Genomic DNA, 15,863 nt, shown 5'->3' with positions numbered 1-15,863 from the left:
TGTGCCAGGCTTCCAGGCAAGGACACGGCCCTTGGTTGAAAACCCAGGTTGCAGAGGGTCAGCAGCCCCAGGGGCTCTAGCTTCTTTGTCTTAGGCACCCAACTCCAAGCTCACCCAAGGCCCCGCAGGAGCCTACATTTTAAAAGCACAGCCTTCATGAAGCCAAGAGCCTGGAGTTCAGCCACATGGTGTACGCAAGGCTGATGACAGATGCCAAGAACGAAAGCAGTCTTCACTAAAACCTGGGCTGAAACCATCACCAAATGGCATGTATATTCACACATTTCAGCCTTTGCTTTCACTTCCAGTAGCTGGTAAAGCTGTTTAGTGGTGAAAACCAGAAAAAAAAATCCCATAAGCAAGATAACCGTACTATTGTCTTTTGTATTTGCACTTCAGAGCTACAACCCAGAAAACACTGCCTTTTCTCCAGCCCTGTCTGGGTAAAACAGTGCTCCCAGACAAGTACCCCTCAGATGTAATGTTATTTCACCTGTATCTAGGCAAAACTGGGCTCATTCATTTACTGCCAGAACTTGAACGCCACAAGGAATTTCTAGCTACATCCCACTCTCCCTTCTTCCCTGCGGAGTCTTCTCAGTCCTTATGGAACTGCTATGCAAGTTCATTAAAAGTCCCATTTCAGCATTTCCTTCATAGTAGAGGCCTCTTCCAGCCAGCTCTTGGGATCCTGCCAACAGACCTATCAGCCACTAGCACTCAAATCCTTCCGCTAAAAAATGCTTCCCCAAAGAGCTTATACCCCAGCTCTGGATGCCTAAGAGAGCTGATCATCGAAATTAACCAGCCTCAGCAAGAGCCTGAGAGGTTCTTCTACACTCTCATGGGCTTAACGCTGCACGACAGTGTCTTTTCTCCCCTTGGTCTGGCCTCCGCTTCGAAAGGGGAAGCTTCAGCACAGTTTTAGTCCACAAATAAGTATCAGGTGCTACAAAAGGAAGAGAACCAGCTGCCTTGCATGACGCATTCAGGGGGATTCAAAAGAACACAACACTTCTGAAACACCCAGCATCTCCCCATGTTTAACAGTCTGGCTCTGTTGCTGAAGATCTGATTGGAGAATTTCTTACACTTGGGGCAAGGAGTGCATCTGTCTCTGTGTCCCCAGAGCACCCAGCACAAGAGAGGTTTTAGTTCCTGTCCGTACGAGGTAGTTGTTAAGGCTGATCTTCAGAATAACTCAGTGGAAAAGCTCCTACTGAGTTAAGATCACCTCTGAAAACCACACTCTTTGCAGCTTACAGGGTCTTTATTTATCATCCCTTGTCAAAATGAACATCTCTAACATGTAAACACACCAGGCATGGGAGAAAGACCAGCATATTGCAAGCACTTGACAAAGGATCTAAGGGCCCTTCTTGTTTTTGGAGAACAGAAAACATCACGTGGTTGTCTCTGCAGACAAAATGTCCTAAAAGATTTCCCAAGGCAGCGAGCTGGGTACACTACAGGAAGCAGCACTTTGGGACACTCCACATGCACTTGCAGTCTGCAAGGAGGTTTGTGCTTGGGGATCTAAGCTGATGAACAGGGAGCACTTCTGTACTGCCTGTCAGGACAGGGAACATGCCGAAGGACAACTCAGGCTTCAGCACACAACCTTCTCACCCACAGGCAAAGAAAGGGCCTAGACGAGCCATGAATCTTTAGCCTGCTTTTCACATCCCGGGTCGCTCCAGCGCCCTTTGTCTTCAGTGCTTTCTCTTCTGCTTCTCAGAGAGATTCTGTATTACCCTGGGAAATCCTGTGGCTTTCCTCTCATTTCCACACTCAAGGAGTTGTTTCCAAGTCTGTCCCAGTGTGGTAGATATCCTCTCTCACACGCTGAAACAGTTTGGATTATTTTAAAAAACCCAACTACACAAAAAAACCAAACAAACAACCACCACCAAGCCCCACAAACACTACCCTGATGACAACAATTCAGAACACAACACAAAGGTCGAAGGAAAGCATTTTCTTCCTCTGGCAGGATGCAGCAACAACTCTCTCTCTCATGGTTCAGAAACAGAGCCAGTATACTTTATTAGACTTTGCTAGCACACACCAAGAATGCATGGTCAGCAAGGTGGCAGCCAACACAGAAAACAGCTTTTTAATCCACCAGCAACACCAGCAGCTCCCCTCCCACGAGCAAATAAAAGCCCCACGGAAACCCCTCTATCCTCTTTATCCTCCCAGCTGAGCTCTGCAACGGAGAAGCTCCTCTCCAAAAAGGAACAACCCTGCCTGGTTGGCCAGAGCAAAGGTGGCCGGGACCATATCAGGGTCAGGAACAGCTCCCATACAACTTGCTGATCTGCTCAGGAAACAAACCGGGCTCTTGTGAAGAGCGGGATGAAGCACTGTGTGCTTAGCCCTTACAGTCTGCTTCAGTGCAGCCCCAAGCAGCCAGAAAGCCTGCATCCCACCGCGACCATCCCTTTTCCAGCACTGAGCACCAAGGAGACTCACAGAGCCGAACTCTCTGAAAGCATCCCAACAGCACCTTGCACAATTTACCCTCCAGTTTGCATCTGACACCTGGGACCAAGGCAGCAGACAGCTGTCAGGTCCTCCTGGTTCCCTTCCCAGCTGTGCTCTCCTACTGCCTCGGTGCCCGAGCCGTGAGCACCCCTCACCCCTGGGTGCCACAGGAGGAAGGCGAGCTGGTGCTTCCCGCCTCGGGACAGGTGAATGCTCTGACGGATCCCACCCGGGAGCCAGAAGTGCCACCCTGTCAAGCACCCGAGCGCAGACCTTTCCTCCTGCTGCGACAAAGCCAGAGAAAGAGCGCAGGGCTAAGCCCACGGAGAGCATCGGGGCTCTGCTGGGGGCTCCTGCAGGGCCCAGGCTTCCCCCACAGAACTCGCCCGGCGCTCCCTCCTCCGCCTCGCTGCGGGGGACAGGGGCCGGGCCGGGGGCCCCACGCCGGGCTGCCCCGCTCGGGCCGCCGCCCTCCCCGCGTCCCCTCGGCTCTCCCCTCACTCGGCGGGGACGAGGGGAGCAGCTGCGGTCCCCTCAGCGGCCGGGGGGCTTTCGCCTCACACCTCCCCCTCCCCAGGCCGCCTCCCGAGCCCTCTGCCCAGCCTGCCCCGGTAACCCCCCCGCGCCTCCCCTACCTTCCTCGGCGGCGGGGCTGGGGGGCCGTGCCCCAGCATGGCGGCGCCCGGCGCCGGGCTGGCGGCGTGGGGACGCGCGGCTGGGGGCTCCCCGCCCGCCGCGCCATGCAGCGCCCCGCCGGCACCGGCCCCGCCCCTGCGCGGGTGAGGAGTGGGAAGGGGCCTCTCGCCCTCCCCCGGCACAGCCACAGGCGGAGCGGGAGCGGCCGCACCCGCTCGCTCCGGCGCTTCCCCTCCCGGCCCCCGGGCGGGAAGACTCCCCTCACAGCGCTCCGCCGCTCCCGCTCCTGTCCCTTTAAGGGGCGGGGCGCCGCCGCGCGCCGGCGCCGATTGGCTGGCTGCCCCCCCCAGGGGGCCGGTGAGGGCGGGCGATGGTGGTGGGCGGTGCTGCGCGGGGGGGCGGTGGCGGCGGGGCGCGGCGGGCTGCGGGCGGGGCACTGGGCCGCGGCGGCCCTGGCCGTGCCCGCCGGAGCCGGTGGGAAGGAGCGGGCGGGGCGGCGGGGGCCGATGTGGGTCGGGAAGCGCGGCCCGGAGCCGCGGCCGCGGGGGTGGTTGTGGCGGTTGGGTCTGGCGCTGCGGTTGGGCCTGCGGGCCCGCGGGTTGCTGCTGCGCTTCGGGCCGCTGCTGCTGCTCTGCCCGCTGTGCCGCCTGTGGCCCGGCCTGGGCGCCCTGTGGCTGCGGCTGCTGCGGAGGGCGGCCGAGGCCACCGGGCCCACCTGGGTCAAGCTGGGCCAGTGGGCCAGCACCCGGAGGGACCTATTCTCCCAGGCCTTTTGCGACGAGTTTTCCAAGCTGCACGTCGAGGTGAGCCCACACCCGTGGGGCCACACCGACCAGCTCCTGAGGAAGGCCTTCGGCGAGGACTGGACAGGCATCCTCAAGTTCCAGAGCTGGGAGCCGGCTGGCTCGGGCTGTGTCGCCCGGGTGTATAAAGCCTACGCTGACCTGACGGCTATCGCCGGCTCCCTGCCCGAGGAGCTGGCGCCACGCTCAGAGCTGCACTCTGCTTTCAAAGCGTGGGAAATGTCGGGTTTTAGAGGCCTCCTGGGGTGGCTGAGGAGGAGGAAGAGCGAGCAGATGCGGGACGAGAGGAGCAGAGAGGAGCCGAGCCCAGCAGATAGCCCCCAGAGAAGTGCTGGGAGTGGGACTTTCCTTAGGGAGCAGGCGGCCAAACTGCTCGTGAGTGCACATCCTTCATCAGCCAGACATCTCACGCCTGTAGCCATTAAAGTAAGTCGTACAGCTGGCTGGTAGACTTGTGAAAATACAGCATGCTAGACAACGCCAAGCAGATTTTAATCCCTGTAGAGATGAGCGGCTGGCTAGGGCCAGGCAGGGTGAGGAAAGTGATGCTCGTCTCCCTCAGTGACTTTTCTTAGCGCTGTGGCTCCAGCCAGCTGCAATCCAGGCTTGCGGTGGTCCCAGCTCTTCCCAGCCCAGAGAGCTCGAGTGTGCGTACGGCGTATGGTGCCATCAACGTGACGTGTGGATACCAGAAATGGCTGCAAGGGCCCAGTTTATACTGAAAGAATGAATATTAAGCTTGGTTCCACCGTCCAGAAAATGAATCCCCTTCTCTGCTCACATAAAGAAATCTGGAACAGATACGTTCTTTCCAGCAAAGTTTATTTAAAGAGATCTTATATTCGAGCTGCTCCAAATACTAGTCAGTACTGCCTGGTGGGGAGAGGGAGTGTGAAAGTAACGGAAAATGGCATTGGGTGACACTGTAGTCACCAGCACAGATATATTCCATTGACAATTATAGAAGGTTTCTTTACAACTTAATCCATGGCAAAATGTGAATTCTTTTGAGCACTAGCTGCAGAAGCCTTGTTTGCTCCCAGTTGTACGGGCTGGGTTCTGTCTATTCGGAACGCATCGCTTCAGCGCTGATTGAAATGGGGTGTCTGGGGAGTTGGTCTTGCCACTGTTCATTCTTGCACAGGTCCTGCACCCTGGGCTAATCCACCAAGTCCAGATGGATCTGTTCCTCATGAAGATGGATAGCCACATCATTGGACTTCTCCCCGGATTCAAGTGGCTCAGTTTGACAGAGGTCATGGAGAAGTTTGAGAAGCTTATGATTCAGCAGGTGGATGCCATGCCATGGTCGCCACATACTGAAACAGAACTGCTTTTTGTCTTGCTAGTGGCTGGCTCTAACTCTGCTCATAGTGCTGCTTTTTAAGGGGCTAGATGAAGGCTTGCTTGTTAGTTATGTTCTTTCTTGTAATCAGTCATGTAATGTTACTGCAGGAAAGCTTACGTGCTCACAGAGTAAAAAAGCAAAGCAATGAAAAAAATTTCACAGTCTTTATGAGATTTTCAAATCTTTTTGAAGACTTTGTTTTCTAGTGAACAGCCTGAACAACTAGCTAGCCGTAGTCATGGTCTTTTTTGCAGCATTAGGAAAGAAAGATGAACACTGGGGAGATGCCTCTCCTCAGGAGAAGAATCTCTCCAAACAAGTGCTCAGATGTGTGTTTTTTCTCTTTCATCCTAAATGTATGTTTGCAATCGGTACTCACTGGTCATCTTTATTAGCACTGAGGGGTATATATATTGGCATAACTAATATACTTTTACACAAGTTAGTAGTACATTCTATGTTGTATCATCATCATACTCACAGTATTGGTAAGGTCAAGCTTTGCAAATAGATCTGAAAACATGTCCTGATTCACTAATGACTTACAGAGACACAGTACTGAAGAGTCCTTATTCCCAAACTTACATACTTACACTACAGGCTTAAGTAGGCGTGTGTTTCCACTAAAATGAACCATTATCTGCTAATTTCATTTTTGTGTCTAGATTGCAGAGTCTGAAGTCTGTTATAAGCTTTTGAAAGCCTTCATACTTTTCTACTATCACAAAACAATCTACACAGCAAATCCATGTTGTAAACTGTTGACTGTATTCAGATGTGGCTCAAGGTCATTAGTGCCAGTTTAGTTGAGCAGAGCTGCTTCTGGGTGCTCTGAAGACTGAGGGTTAGGAGAGCATCTGATAGGCCTATTGTAATTTCATTTCTCTTTGAAAGAACAAGAAATGTTCCTGGGTTATTTCCCACTGCCATATGAGGGAGGTGAGGCAAGGTCATCCTGCCTCCTTGAACAGCAGTAGCAGTGGGCAGGAGAGATGCCCTTGTGTCAAGGCACTGGGTCACTGAAGAGCTGGGGCTGGGGCTTTGTGTAGTGGGTTATTTTGTATGTGTTACATTAAATTTATTCCTACTATGGCTGCCTAACTGTGAAGTGAGGCTAGGGCTGCAGTTCTTCTACCCTGTCTGTCTGCCTTGCTATTTGGATGGTGAGCTTTGGTTCAGGATCGGTCTCGCCCTTGAAAATAGTGCAGTCCTGGTCTTTTCTGAGGCACCGTGCCGATAGTAAGATCAACCTGTATTTCAAAGATGTGGTGTTGTGGGCCATTTGTTAATTCTGCTCTTCCATCAGGAAAGCTATAAGCATGTAAAAAGCACTACTCTCTGTTTTGTTTTCTTTCTGGCTTTCTGGCCAGTTCTGTTGGTATTGAGTATTGCACTGTACAGTCATGTCCTCATATAGGATCCTCAAGATCTAATTGCATCTAACTTCCAACCTGCTTTTTCTTTTTCTCCCTTGAGATTGACTTGCTCTACGAAGCCAGAAATCTGGAGCGCTTCCGACAAAATTTCCTCTATATCGATTTTGTGAAGTTCCCAACTCCCCTTCGCCCTTTGGTAACGACAGATGTTCTGGTGGAAACATTTGAGGTAAGAATTGCAGGCTCTGAGACCTCTGGTGGCAGTGAGAAGGCCCTCAGGAGAACGTGTCAAGGAGGTGTTTTTTGAGAAGAAGCAATCAGAGGCCAAAGGATGCTTTTCTCTATTTGCTTAAAGAGATTGGTGTCCTTCCTCAGTGTCTCTTCCACTCTCTTTGTCTGTAAACAGTGCATCCGAGAAGACAGGTGGCAGACAGCTCCATATGGAAGTGAACACTTGGCCTGAAACCAAACAGACCACCAGTGTGTCCAGCCACCATGAGCTTGCCTGTGCTTTGCAAACCAACACCATGCTTCAGCTGTCCTCTGTGGTGGGTCAAAGCAAGGAGCTCAGCAATCTGACGCTTTCTGATGCTTGCCTCACTTCCCTTGTGGATGTTTGAGTCACAGACCAAAGCTACTCTCAGCCCTAGCTTTCGTGCATGTGATCCTGGCAAGAGTTCTGCCCCAGGCTATGTCACGCCGTTTTTCCAATGGACACACTCTTGCTTCTCTCATGTTCTCCATCAAATTAGGTGCAACCTCTATTGAGCAGGTCATTTCTAGGTTATTGTTATCGCCTTCCCTCAGCTCTGGCCACCTAGGTAAAGGTGTGGTTGAAGGTGAGACACGGGGTGTGTTTGACTCCAGCTCTGTCTTTATTTCAGGAGAGTGAGCCTATTTCGCACTACCTGCATGCGGAGATTGCCACAGAGCTGAGGCAGAGACTTGCCAAGATGGGCATGGACATGCTGCTAAAGATGGTAGGCGCTTGGCTGAGGCTGGGAGGGAAGGTGCTTTTCCTGGTGAAGCTCCTCACTTGGGGTTAGAAGGCAAATATGGCTAAAGAGAGAATCCCCACTTGCCTCCCACGCCTCCTACCCTTCTCCCCATGGACTCAAAGACAGAGCTGTGCCAGTTGGAGCCAGCCTGTGGATGCCAGGTATCTCGTGGTAACCCAGGACTTGGGCTGCTAGGGCACTGTGCAGTGCCTGAGCTGGCAGAGGGAGGGTCTGTACTTCACGTGCAATGTAACACTAAAGCCTGGGCTGGATACACCACTACTGTAGACTTTGACTCAGAGCTTCTTCCACTGCAGAAGGGCAATCTGCTTGCACACAGCAGGGTCCTCCTGATCAGTACGTTGCTTAGGAAACCCACTAATCCATTTAACAAATATTTATGTACTGCCCAAAAACTATAAAGCACAGCGTAATTAGTGAATACCATGCTCTCTGCAGAGACTATGGATGTGACTGACAGAGAACACAGCTAGCAACTGTGTCATTTATTGACCCCTCCTCCAAAACTACCTTTTTGTAAGGAAGAACTAAATATGGAGTAGAGAAAACAAACCTGGCCAGATTCAGCTTCTGGCTGGCTAGTTCTTTTGTGGTTGAAATAATCTCAAATGATCTGGAAAGGAGCGTTGAAAGGCGACACAGGTGGCTCCTGAGGAGCCAGGAGAACTAGCAGGGAAGAGTTGCAAAAGAACCTCACAGTACTGAGTGCGTGGGCAGTAAGTGTCAGATGAAATTCAGCTGGTAACTGCAACGTCATGCTAGGGCGATGGCCAGGTCTGCGGTTCTGACTCCCTGTACTGAGACAGACTCTGAAATAGTTTTTACCACTCAGAAAAGCAGTGGTGGAACAATAATAGGTTTATACTAACATCGGATTCAACGGTCAGGAGCAAAGCGAAACCCCCAAATTTCAGGAGTAAAAAAGAGTTAAAGAGCAAAGTAACAACATTATAGCTGTAAGTAAAACAAACACCTATTTATTGAATAAATTCTGCAGTTCTAGTCCCGTGCTGTCCAGGCCCCTCCATTTCAAAGGCTGCAATAGAACTAGAAGAGGTGCAGAGGAAGGCGACCAGGATGATTACTGGTGTGGAATGGCTTCCATACAGGAATGGTGGAATAGTTTCGACTCTTAACTTGGGAAAGCAGAGAAATCAGTAGCTTATGACAAAGATATATACAGTCATGAGTGCAGGAGAGTGAATATGGATCTATTGTCTATGATTTCTCAGAACAGAACAATGAGGAGGACATAAAATTATCAGAGGTCATTTTTTTCAGGGAACACCTAAAAATATCTCCCTTTTTCACGCAGCTGTAATTATTTACGTGGCAAACATGAAATGAAATACAAAGATAACCTCCTTGGGGCAGGAAGTCCTGCAGTCCCATGTGGTCAGGAGGGTTAGTGGGGAAGTACTACCTTGTGCTTGCCCTCTTGCTAGTCCTTTCTGCTAGTAACCACTAGCAGAGGCAGAGAAGTGCTGCATACATTGGTTTCTTCTTAAATTTTTCCTTACTTTTCAATACAGTTGTAATGTGGGTTGATGTCCCAGGCTAGGCAAACATAACCATTCACTATAACCCATGCCACTGAATAGAAAATGCTTTATTTTTGCTGCATTACTCTTTGCCAAGGCCCACCAGCGTGACCCCAGTTTAGGGTTAATTGCCAAAGAGCACTGCCATTCCCTGCTGGGACTCCTGGCCGTCCTACCTGACCTCTAGGAAGCACAGAGGACTGGTTCACACAGCTCTGCTGACTCCCCTAGAGTGAGTAGCACCCATCCATTTCAGCACAGCAGGTCTGCAGCAGAAGCCTAGTGTGATGCACGTTACTAACGACAGCGAACAGACCAGAAACAACCCTCTGCTGTTTGCCTGGGAGTTTTGGCATGGGCAGGTTTGGTTGGAATGAGCTGCTCTAAGACTTCCCTGTCCTCTAGGTCTTCGTTGACAACTTTGTCCATGCTGACCTGCACCCTGGGAACATCCTGGTTCAAGGCATGGCCCATGTCAGCACCAGCTGCAAGGAGCAGACAGCCATCGTGGACCTGTGCGACACACTTGTGGTGGAAGTGCGGCCTCCCCTCGGGCGGCTCTGCCTGGTGCTGCTGGATGCAGGGATCGTGGCGGAGCTGCAGGGCGCTGACCTGCAGAACTTCCAGGTGGTTTTCACAGCAGTGGTCCAGGACCAGGTGAGGCCTCTGGCACGGGGCTGGGGAGCTGAGGCTGCGGAAGGGAGATAGCTGCAGAGTCTGATGGTGGAAGCGGTAGTTTTCTCTCTATTTCCGTTTACAATCCTCCCTAGGAGGGGAGAGGAGACTTGCTAGCATGGAAGCCATACTAGACACCGGGATAAGATGTTCAGCCACGGCAAGGAGGCTGCCAGAGTGGAGTGATTTCAGTGGCCTGGGAAATGGGAGGTGTTAAATGGGAAGCACTGGCTGCCACTCCCTGGTTAGGAGCACGCTGGGACTGCCTGGGAGCCGCTCGCATTTCAGAGGCTGTTGCATAATCTGCCAGATTTTGCTGGAGAAGAAGAGGGAGTGGATTAACGTCTTGGTCTTGCACACGTTCCCTTCTGCAGCCTTGCTGCTGGGAAGCTCGTATGCCATCCTCCATGTTGCTGTTGTGTCAGTGTCTGTAGAGAGGAGGAAGCAAAACAGGTGGGATGGGCAGGTCTGACCTCTACCAGGTTCCTCTGTATAAAGGGAACTACTTTATACTCCTTCCCACTTATTTAAAATACACTCTCAGATGGATTAGATCATCCAGTGCTGATGTCTCCTGTTCATTCTGAGAACAAGGATCTGTACTCATGCTTGCATGCTGCTGCTTCTCAGCTGTGGGTTGGATGGCTGAACAGCATACCTGGAGGGACATGTTTGAATTTGATCTGTTTAATCTGCCGAAGCATACTGAGGCGTCAGTGCTAAACCGTGTATTGAGGCCCATCCTGTGCTGTCAGACTTACTTCTCAGTTACCAAGCAAAAGCTGCAAACGTTTGACTGCAAGTCCTTCATGGCTCCAGATGGGTGTAATTCATGATCTGCAGGTGAAAAACTTGAAAAACTTCTACATCGTCTCATTGCCAGACCTGGGGCCTTTGGCTCTGTTGCTGTCAGACACGACTTCCCAGAAGAGCTCTAAATCCTCTCACAAGCAGAGCCTGGGTATGGATCCCTACCTTTCTCACCAAGCATCTGCTGGTGTAGAATCAGCTCGCTCTTCCTCCGCAGTCTGCAGATGGAAGGTTGGACTTAGCCCATAAAGGAGGTTAATAGATACCCTTCTTCACACCAATATGTCCTCTGTTAAGAAGAAAATGCCAGTCCTGTGGGGTTTATTTTTCCCCCTGAAACTCCTCCTGATGGCCTGAGAGATGTCTTTGTTGTGTTCTACTCTATAAGACCTGCAAGAAAAATAAGCAGGGTTTTGCCAGCTAAGACTTTTGGACCAGTTCTGGTCTTCTGCGCTTGCTTCTGTTGATTTGTTTGGTCTCTGTTGCTGGAATGGGAAAGCATGGCCCTGGGAGTTCTCCCTGCAGTATGCCTCCTCCAGGACCTTTGCAGTAGAGGCCTTCCAGGGATGGTGACGTGCAGCTCCCTGTAGGGCTGCTGGCACCAGTGATCAAGCTCTGATTCTCCTTTCCAACTTGTTTCACAGGGGGAGATAGTGGCAGAACTGATCCTTCACCACGCCCGTGCTAACCAGTGCCAGGATATTGAGTGATTCAAAGCTGAGATGGTGGAACTAGTGACCAAGGTTTGGAGGAACACCATTGCCCTAGGAAAGGCAAGTGCACAAACAACACCCCGCCCTCACTTACCTGTAATTCAGTGCAACTTAGCTTTCAGAATGTCTGTGTGGAAAGGCCAGCTCTGATCTCTTCAGCACCACCAACCAGTACTGGGTGCCTCTAGTCTCACAGAATAACAGAATCACAGAATGTTTGGGTTTGGAAGGGACCTCTGTGGGTCATCTAGTCCAACCCCCTGGCCGAAGCAGGGTCACCTACAGCAGGCTGCACAGGGCCTTGTCCAGGTGGGTCTTGAACCACAGAAGGAGACTCCACAACCTCCCTGGGCAGTCTGTGCCAGGGCTCCGTCGCCCTCAGAGTGAAGTTCTTCCTCATGTTGAGCTGGAACTTCCTCTGCTTCAGTTTGTGCCCGTTGCCCCTTGTCCTCAGGTGCAGCAAGTCTTGTCTTTTAGCAGCAGCAAGTCTTGCTTAATAAGAAAATGCTTTCTTATTTCCTGCTCAGTAAAAAAACCTGTGTGTTTGTAGGTGTTACTCATGTGGCTCAGTCTTGACCACAGGGGTTTTTTTTATCAGCTGTTAACTTCTCCTTTTATATTCCAGCTTCAGGTGGCAAATCTACTCTCCAATGTCTTTAAACTATTGATGACCCATCAGGTAAGGTCCTGCCACTGTCTGCCTTCTAATGCCTGGAAGTTCATTTGGGGAGAGAGCAATACTGGGAATGTGAAGGGCTGACAAGGAGAGGGACTGTGGCTTTGGAAGTGAAGTGCTAGGAGGGGGACTGCAGGCGTGCATCCACGTGTGGCAGGCATACTGTTTCTCAGGCCTTGATACGCACCCTACCAAGAACAATTTCTGTTTTCTTGGGTTTTGTCTTAGTACTGTATGTAATGGCTGATATTATTTACTGAAAAGAATGTTGCTGTAACAATATCCTATCTTTTTTATAGTTCCCTACAAGGAGAAAATGAGATTTAATATATGTTCCACTTGCATGTCATTGCATGTTTTCTTCCCGGGACCTCTTTGTTGATATGTGGTTTATGTAACAGCACTGGGCCATTTTACTGGTTTGTTGGAGGCCTCAAAAACGGGGAGTTGCTCACAGAACAGACGTTCCTTCTTACAGTTGATAGTATTTGAGGGACAACTTTCTATGGCTGCAGACAGCTTTGGAGATCAACAGAGCTATGGTGGCCTGAAGTAGAGGCAATGAGAAGGTTGTCAGCCACAGGGCTGCCCAAGCTGCAAAGGATGCCCCTAAACTTTCCTTAGTGAGAGGTTTTTGTCACTGAGCCTCATTAAGCTGGTGTCTGATAACACTAAATGTAATTTTGGCCCTTACAAAGCAAGTCCTCCCAGCTCCATGAAGTCTTAATGCCCTGGTATGCCTTGAAACAATCCTGGTGCCTGGCTGGCAACTGGGGAGTAGTTTGTCTACACACAGAGCAGAGGTTCATTTCCTCTAATCTCTGGGGGCCTTTTGTGGCTGTTCAGAAAGTGAGCTCCCACTTACACAAGTGCATGTGTTCAGGTACGTTGGATACTACTGCACTCCTAAGCTCCTGCTATTCCAGCCTAGAAAAAACACCAGAACACATTCTTCTTCCTGGAACTGAAAACCAAACTCTTGCGTTCCCTTAGGGCTCTTCCCCTGAAACTGATGTCTTGTTTTTGGGCCTGCTGCTGGATTTCTTTGTGTTCTGAAACCTCAGGTGCTGGTGTTGCAGTATGAAAAAGGCCCACTGAATTCATTCAGTCACTTGTGGTTCTAGGTGAAGCTCGAAAGCAATTTTGCTTCCATCATCTTTGCCATCATGGTTCTGGAAGGTCTCGGTCGTTCGCTGGACCCTGAAGTGGACATCCTAGAGGCAGCCAAACCACTGCTCATCAAAACTGCAGCTTCTGTCCTTCAATAGACTCACGTGGCTGCCACCCTCTCGCTGTGCGGGGTTCCCTGAGTCCTCTGTGAGCTGACGGAGAAAGAAGCTGAAGGTGAGAAGTCATGTGCACCTTGGGGAACTGCCATGCAGTGGTTGCTCTCCATTAACGTTGCCTTCAGCCATTTCAGCGAAGCACCAGGCATGGGATGGTTAAAATGTCTATGCCAGAAACCGGGCAGACTTTGCACACTTGGAGAGTTCGGACTCGTGACGCAGTTCTGTGAGCTAGTGTGCTCTGACAGGTTTTAAACGCATCATGTAGTTGAGGTGCAAAAGATCACTGCAGCCTGATGAGAAAAGCAGTCTTATGTGTCTAAAAGTCTTTAAAAAGATGTTCATTGATGAATTCTGTTTTTAAATGTATCGGGTTAAATATTTAAAGATAATTTACTGACACGTCTGTCACTGTGGTATGAGAAATAGTGTTCTAACAGCTCCTAAGCAACTAATTCAGGCTGAAAAAAGCCAATGAACCGTTTTATCTTTTGTACTTTTAACTTCTGCTTTTATTGTAGAATTGTCCTGAGATCCTGTGTGGAGTGGTCTGTTTTTATCATCCAGAAAGCCCCAAGAATTTGCATATTAAGGTTTTGAGTTGACCAGGGTGAGACTAAGGGAGCAAGGGGGAGAGTAGCAGGAAGGAAGCACACAGAGGGAAAAAAAAAACCACACCACAAACTTTTTTTTATGCTTCAGGAAGAAAACTAAGACCAGTACAAATATTCCCAGAGGGTGTTTTTTATTACAGAATTAGGTGTTCTCCCTAGGCAGGTATTTTCTTTTGCTGTTTTTAATCCAAACTCCTATAGTATTGTGCTAGAGTACAGAAGTTTGGGGAGGGGGAAAAAAGAAATTAAGCTAATTGACTGAATTCAGACCAGTCAATGTGTTGTGCTGAGGTGATCAGGAGGATCGAGAGTTTGAGGCTGATAATCCTGCTGCTTCTCCTATGGGAGGGGGGACAGGGGGATTCAGCCTGGTTTCAGGAAGGACACAGGGAAGAACGGGGGTGGGGTGGGGGTGAGGGTGGCTGAACCAGCTCCCCTCCAAGCCCCTCTCCGAGAAGCTAAGGAATGAGGAAAGAGACTTTTTAATAAATACTGGGAACACTTATTCAGTATTGAACACACGTAAAGGGAAATATAGTCGTAAATCAGTAGATGTTGTTGGTGTGACAGGGCAAAGAGAAAATAGGCCTTTTTTTTAGAGCCATTGAAATTTAGATTGGGAAAACAGTGGGTAACTCACCAGTTTTTATATATGCCTGAATGCCCTTTGCCTTTATTAGGGCAAGACTTGCTAAGTAAATTAGAGGCACAAATAACTTTTAAAAATGGGGAAACTGAATTATTGATACCAAAACCAAAAGCCATAGAGGGGAGAGTGTTTATGTTACAGGATTCTTTTAAGGAGGAACAAATTCCAGAAGAGGTGGAAGAGGCAGTAATGCCCTTGGTTTGGGCAAATGAAGTTCCGGGATGGCCCAAATTGGCAGAACTGGTGCAAGTGACCTTAGAACCTGGATCCAAATCGGTAAGACAAAAACAGTATCCTATTAAGTGGGAGGCTCGAAAAGGATTGGAGGGGTTAATACCAAATTTTTGGACTATGGACTTTTGGTAGAATGCGAGTCAGAATATAACACTCCTATATTACCGGTAAGGAAATCTGGAGGAAAAGAATACCGGCTAGTCCAGGATTTAAGAGCTATAAATCAGATAGTTCAAGATATACACCCAGTAGTAGCCAATCCCTATACTTTACTGACATCTCTGAAAGAGGAACATAAATGGTTTACTGTACTAGATTTAAAGGATGCCTTCTTTTGCATACCTCTGGATATACAAAGTCAAAGCATATTTGCTTTTGAATGGGAGAGCCCTGCAACAGGACGAAAGATGCAATTGACATGGACTGTACTTGCACAAGGATTCAAAAGTAGCCCCACAATATTTGGGAATCAGTTGGCAAAAGAATTAGAAATATGGAAGAAACAGAGCCAGGAAAAGAGAGCGTTGCTGAACTTAAAAAGGCATTGATGATGGCCCCTGCCTTGGGTTTACCTGATCTAACCAAACCTTTTGTGCTGTTTGTGCATGAGAGGTAACACCTGGCCCTTGGAGTGCTGGCACAACGTCTGGGATCCTGGAAGCGACCAGTAGGATACTTCTCTAAACAACCTGACAACGTGAGTAAAGGATGGCCGGGATGTTTATGTGCTGTGGCAGCAACAGTATTGCTGATTCATGAAGCTCGAGAATTGACTATGGGCCAAAAGATGGTGGTGTATGTACCACACAGGGTGGTAACTGTTTTAGAACAAAAGGGGAGTCATTAGCTATCCCCTAGCAGAATGCTGAAATATCAGGCTGTCTTGCTGGAACAAGACAATGTGGAATTAAAAACCACAACCGTTGTAAATCCAGCAATGTTTCTGTTGATGGAAAATCCGACAGAAAGTCTAGAACATGACTGCCTGCTAACTGT

At 49.7% G+C, this 15,863-nt stretch overlaps 2 protein-coding genes across 3 annotated transcripts in view; one reads left to right on the top strand and one right to left on the bottom strand.

The window, feature by feature from the left end:
* DENND2A (DENN domain containing 2A) overlaps positions 1 to 3,244 on the bottom strand; it is a 60,845-nt gene extending 57,601 nt beyond the window's left edge. The window contains exon 1 of one of the 2 annotated variants that reach the window (XM_075429362.1): positions 3,123 to 3,244. In XM_075429362.1, coding sequence (XP_075285477.1) covers positions 3,123 to 3,229 — 107 coding nt within the window. In that variant the 5' untranslated portion in view covers positions 3,230 to 3,244. The remainder of the gene's footprint in view (positions 1 to 3,122) is intronic. The other variant, XM_075429363.1, reaches the window with a different exon arrangement.
* Positions 3,228 to 14,300, top strand: ADCK2 (aarF domain containing kinase 2). Its single transcript, XM_009944337.2, is given in 8 exon segments — positions 3,228 to 4,352; positions 5,071 to 5,217; positions 6,751 to 6,879; positions 7,535 to 7,630; positions 9,616 to 9,867; positions 11,340 to 11,468; positions 12,034 to 12,087; positions 13,209 to 14,300. Coding segments are annotated over 8 exon segments (2,076 nt in total). The 3' UTR covers positions 13,353 to 14,300.
* Positions 14,301 to 15,863: the final 1,563 nt, after the last annotated feature.

The sequence above is a fragment of the Opisthocomus hoazin genome, chromosome 8 (genome assembly GCF_030867145.1).
Source record: "Opisthocomus hoazin isolate bOpiHoa1 chromosome 8, bOpiHoa1.hap1, whole genome shotgun sequence".
In the NCBI taxonomy this organism is placed as follows: Eukaryota; Metazoa; Chordata; class Aves; order Opisthocomiformes; family Opisthocomidae; genus Opisthocomus; species Opisthocomus hoazin.
Note: the sequence above shows the minus strand (reverse complement) of the source record. Positions and strands in the feature narration are given on the sequence as shown.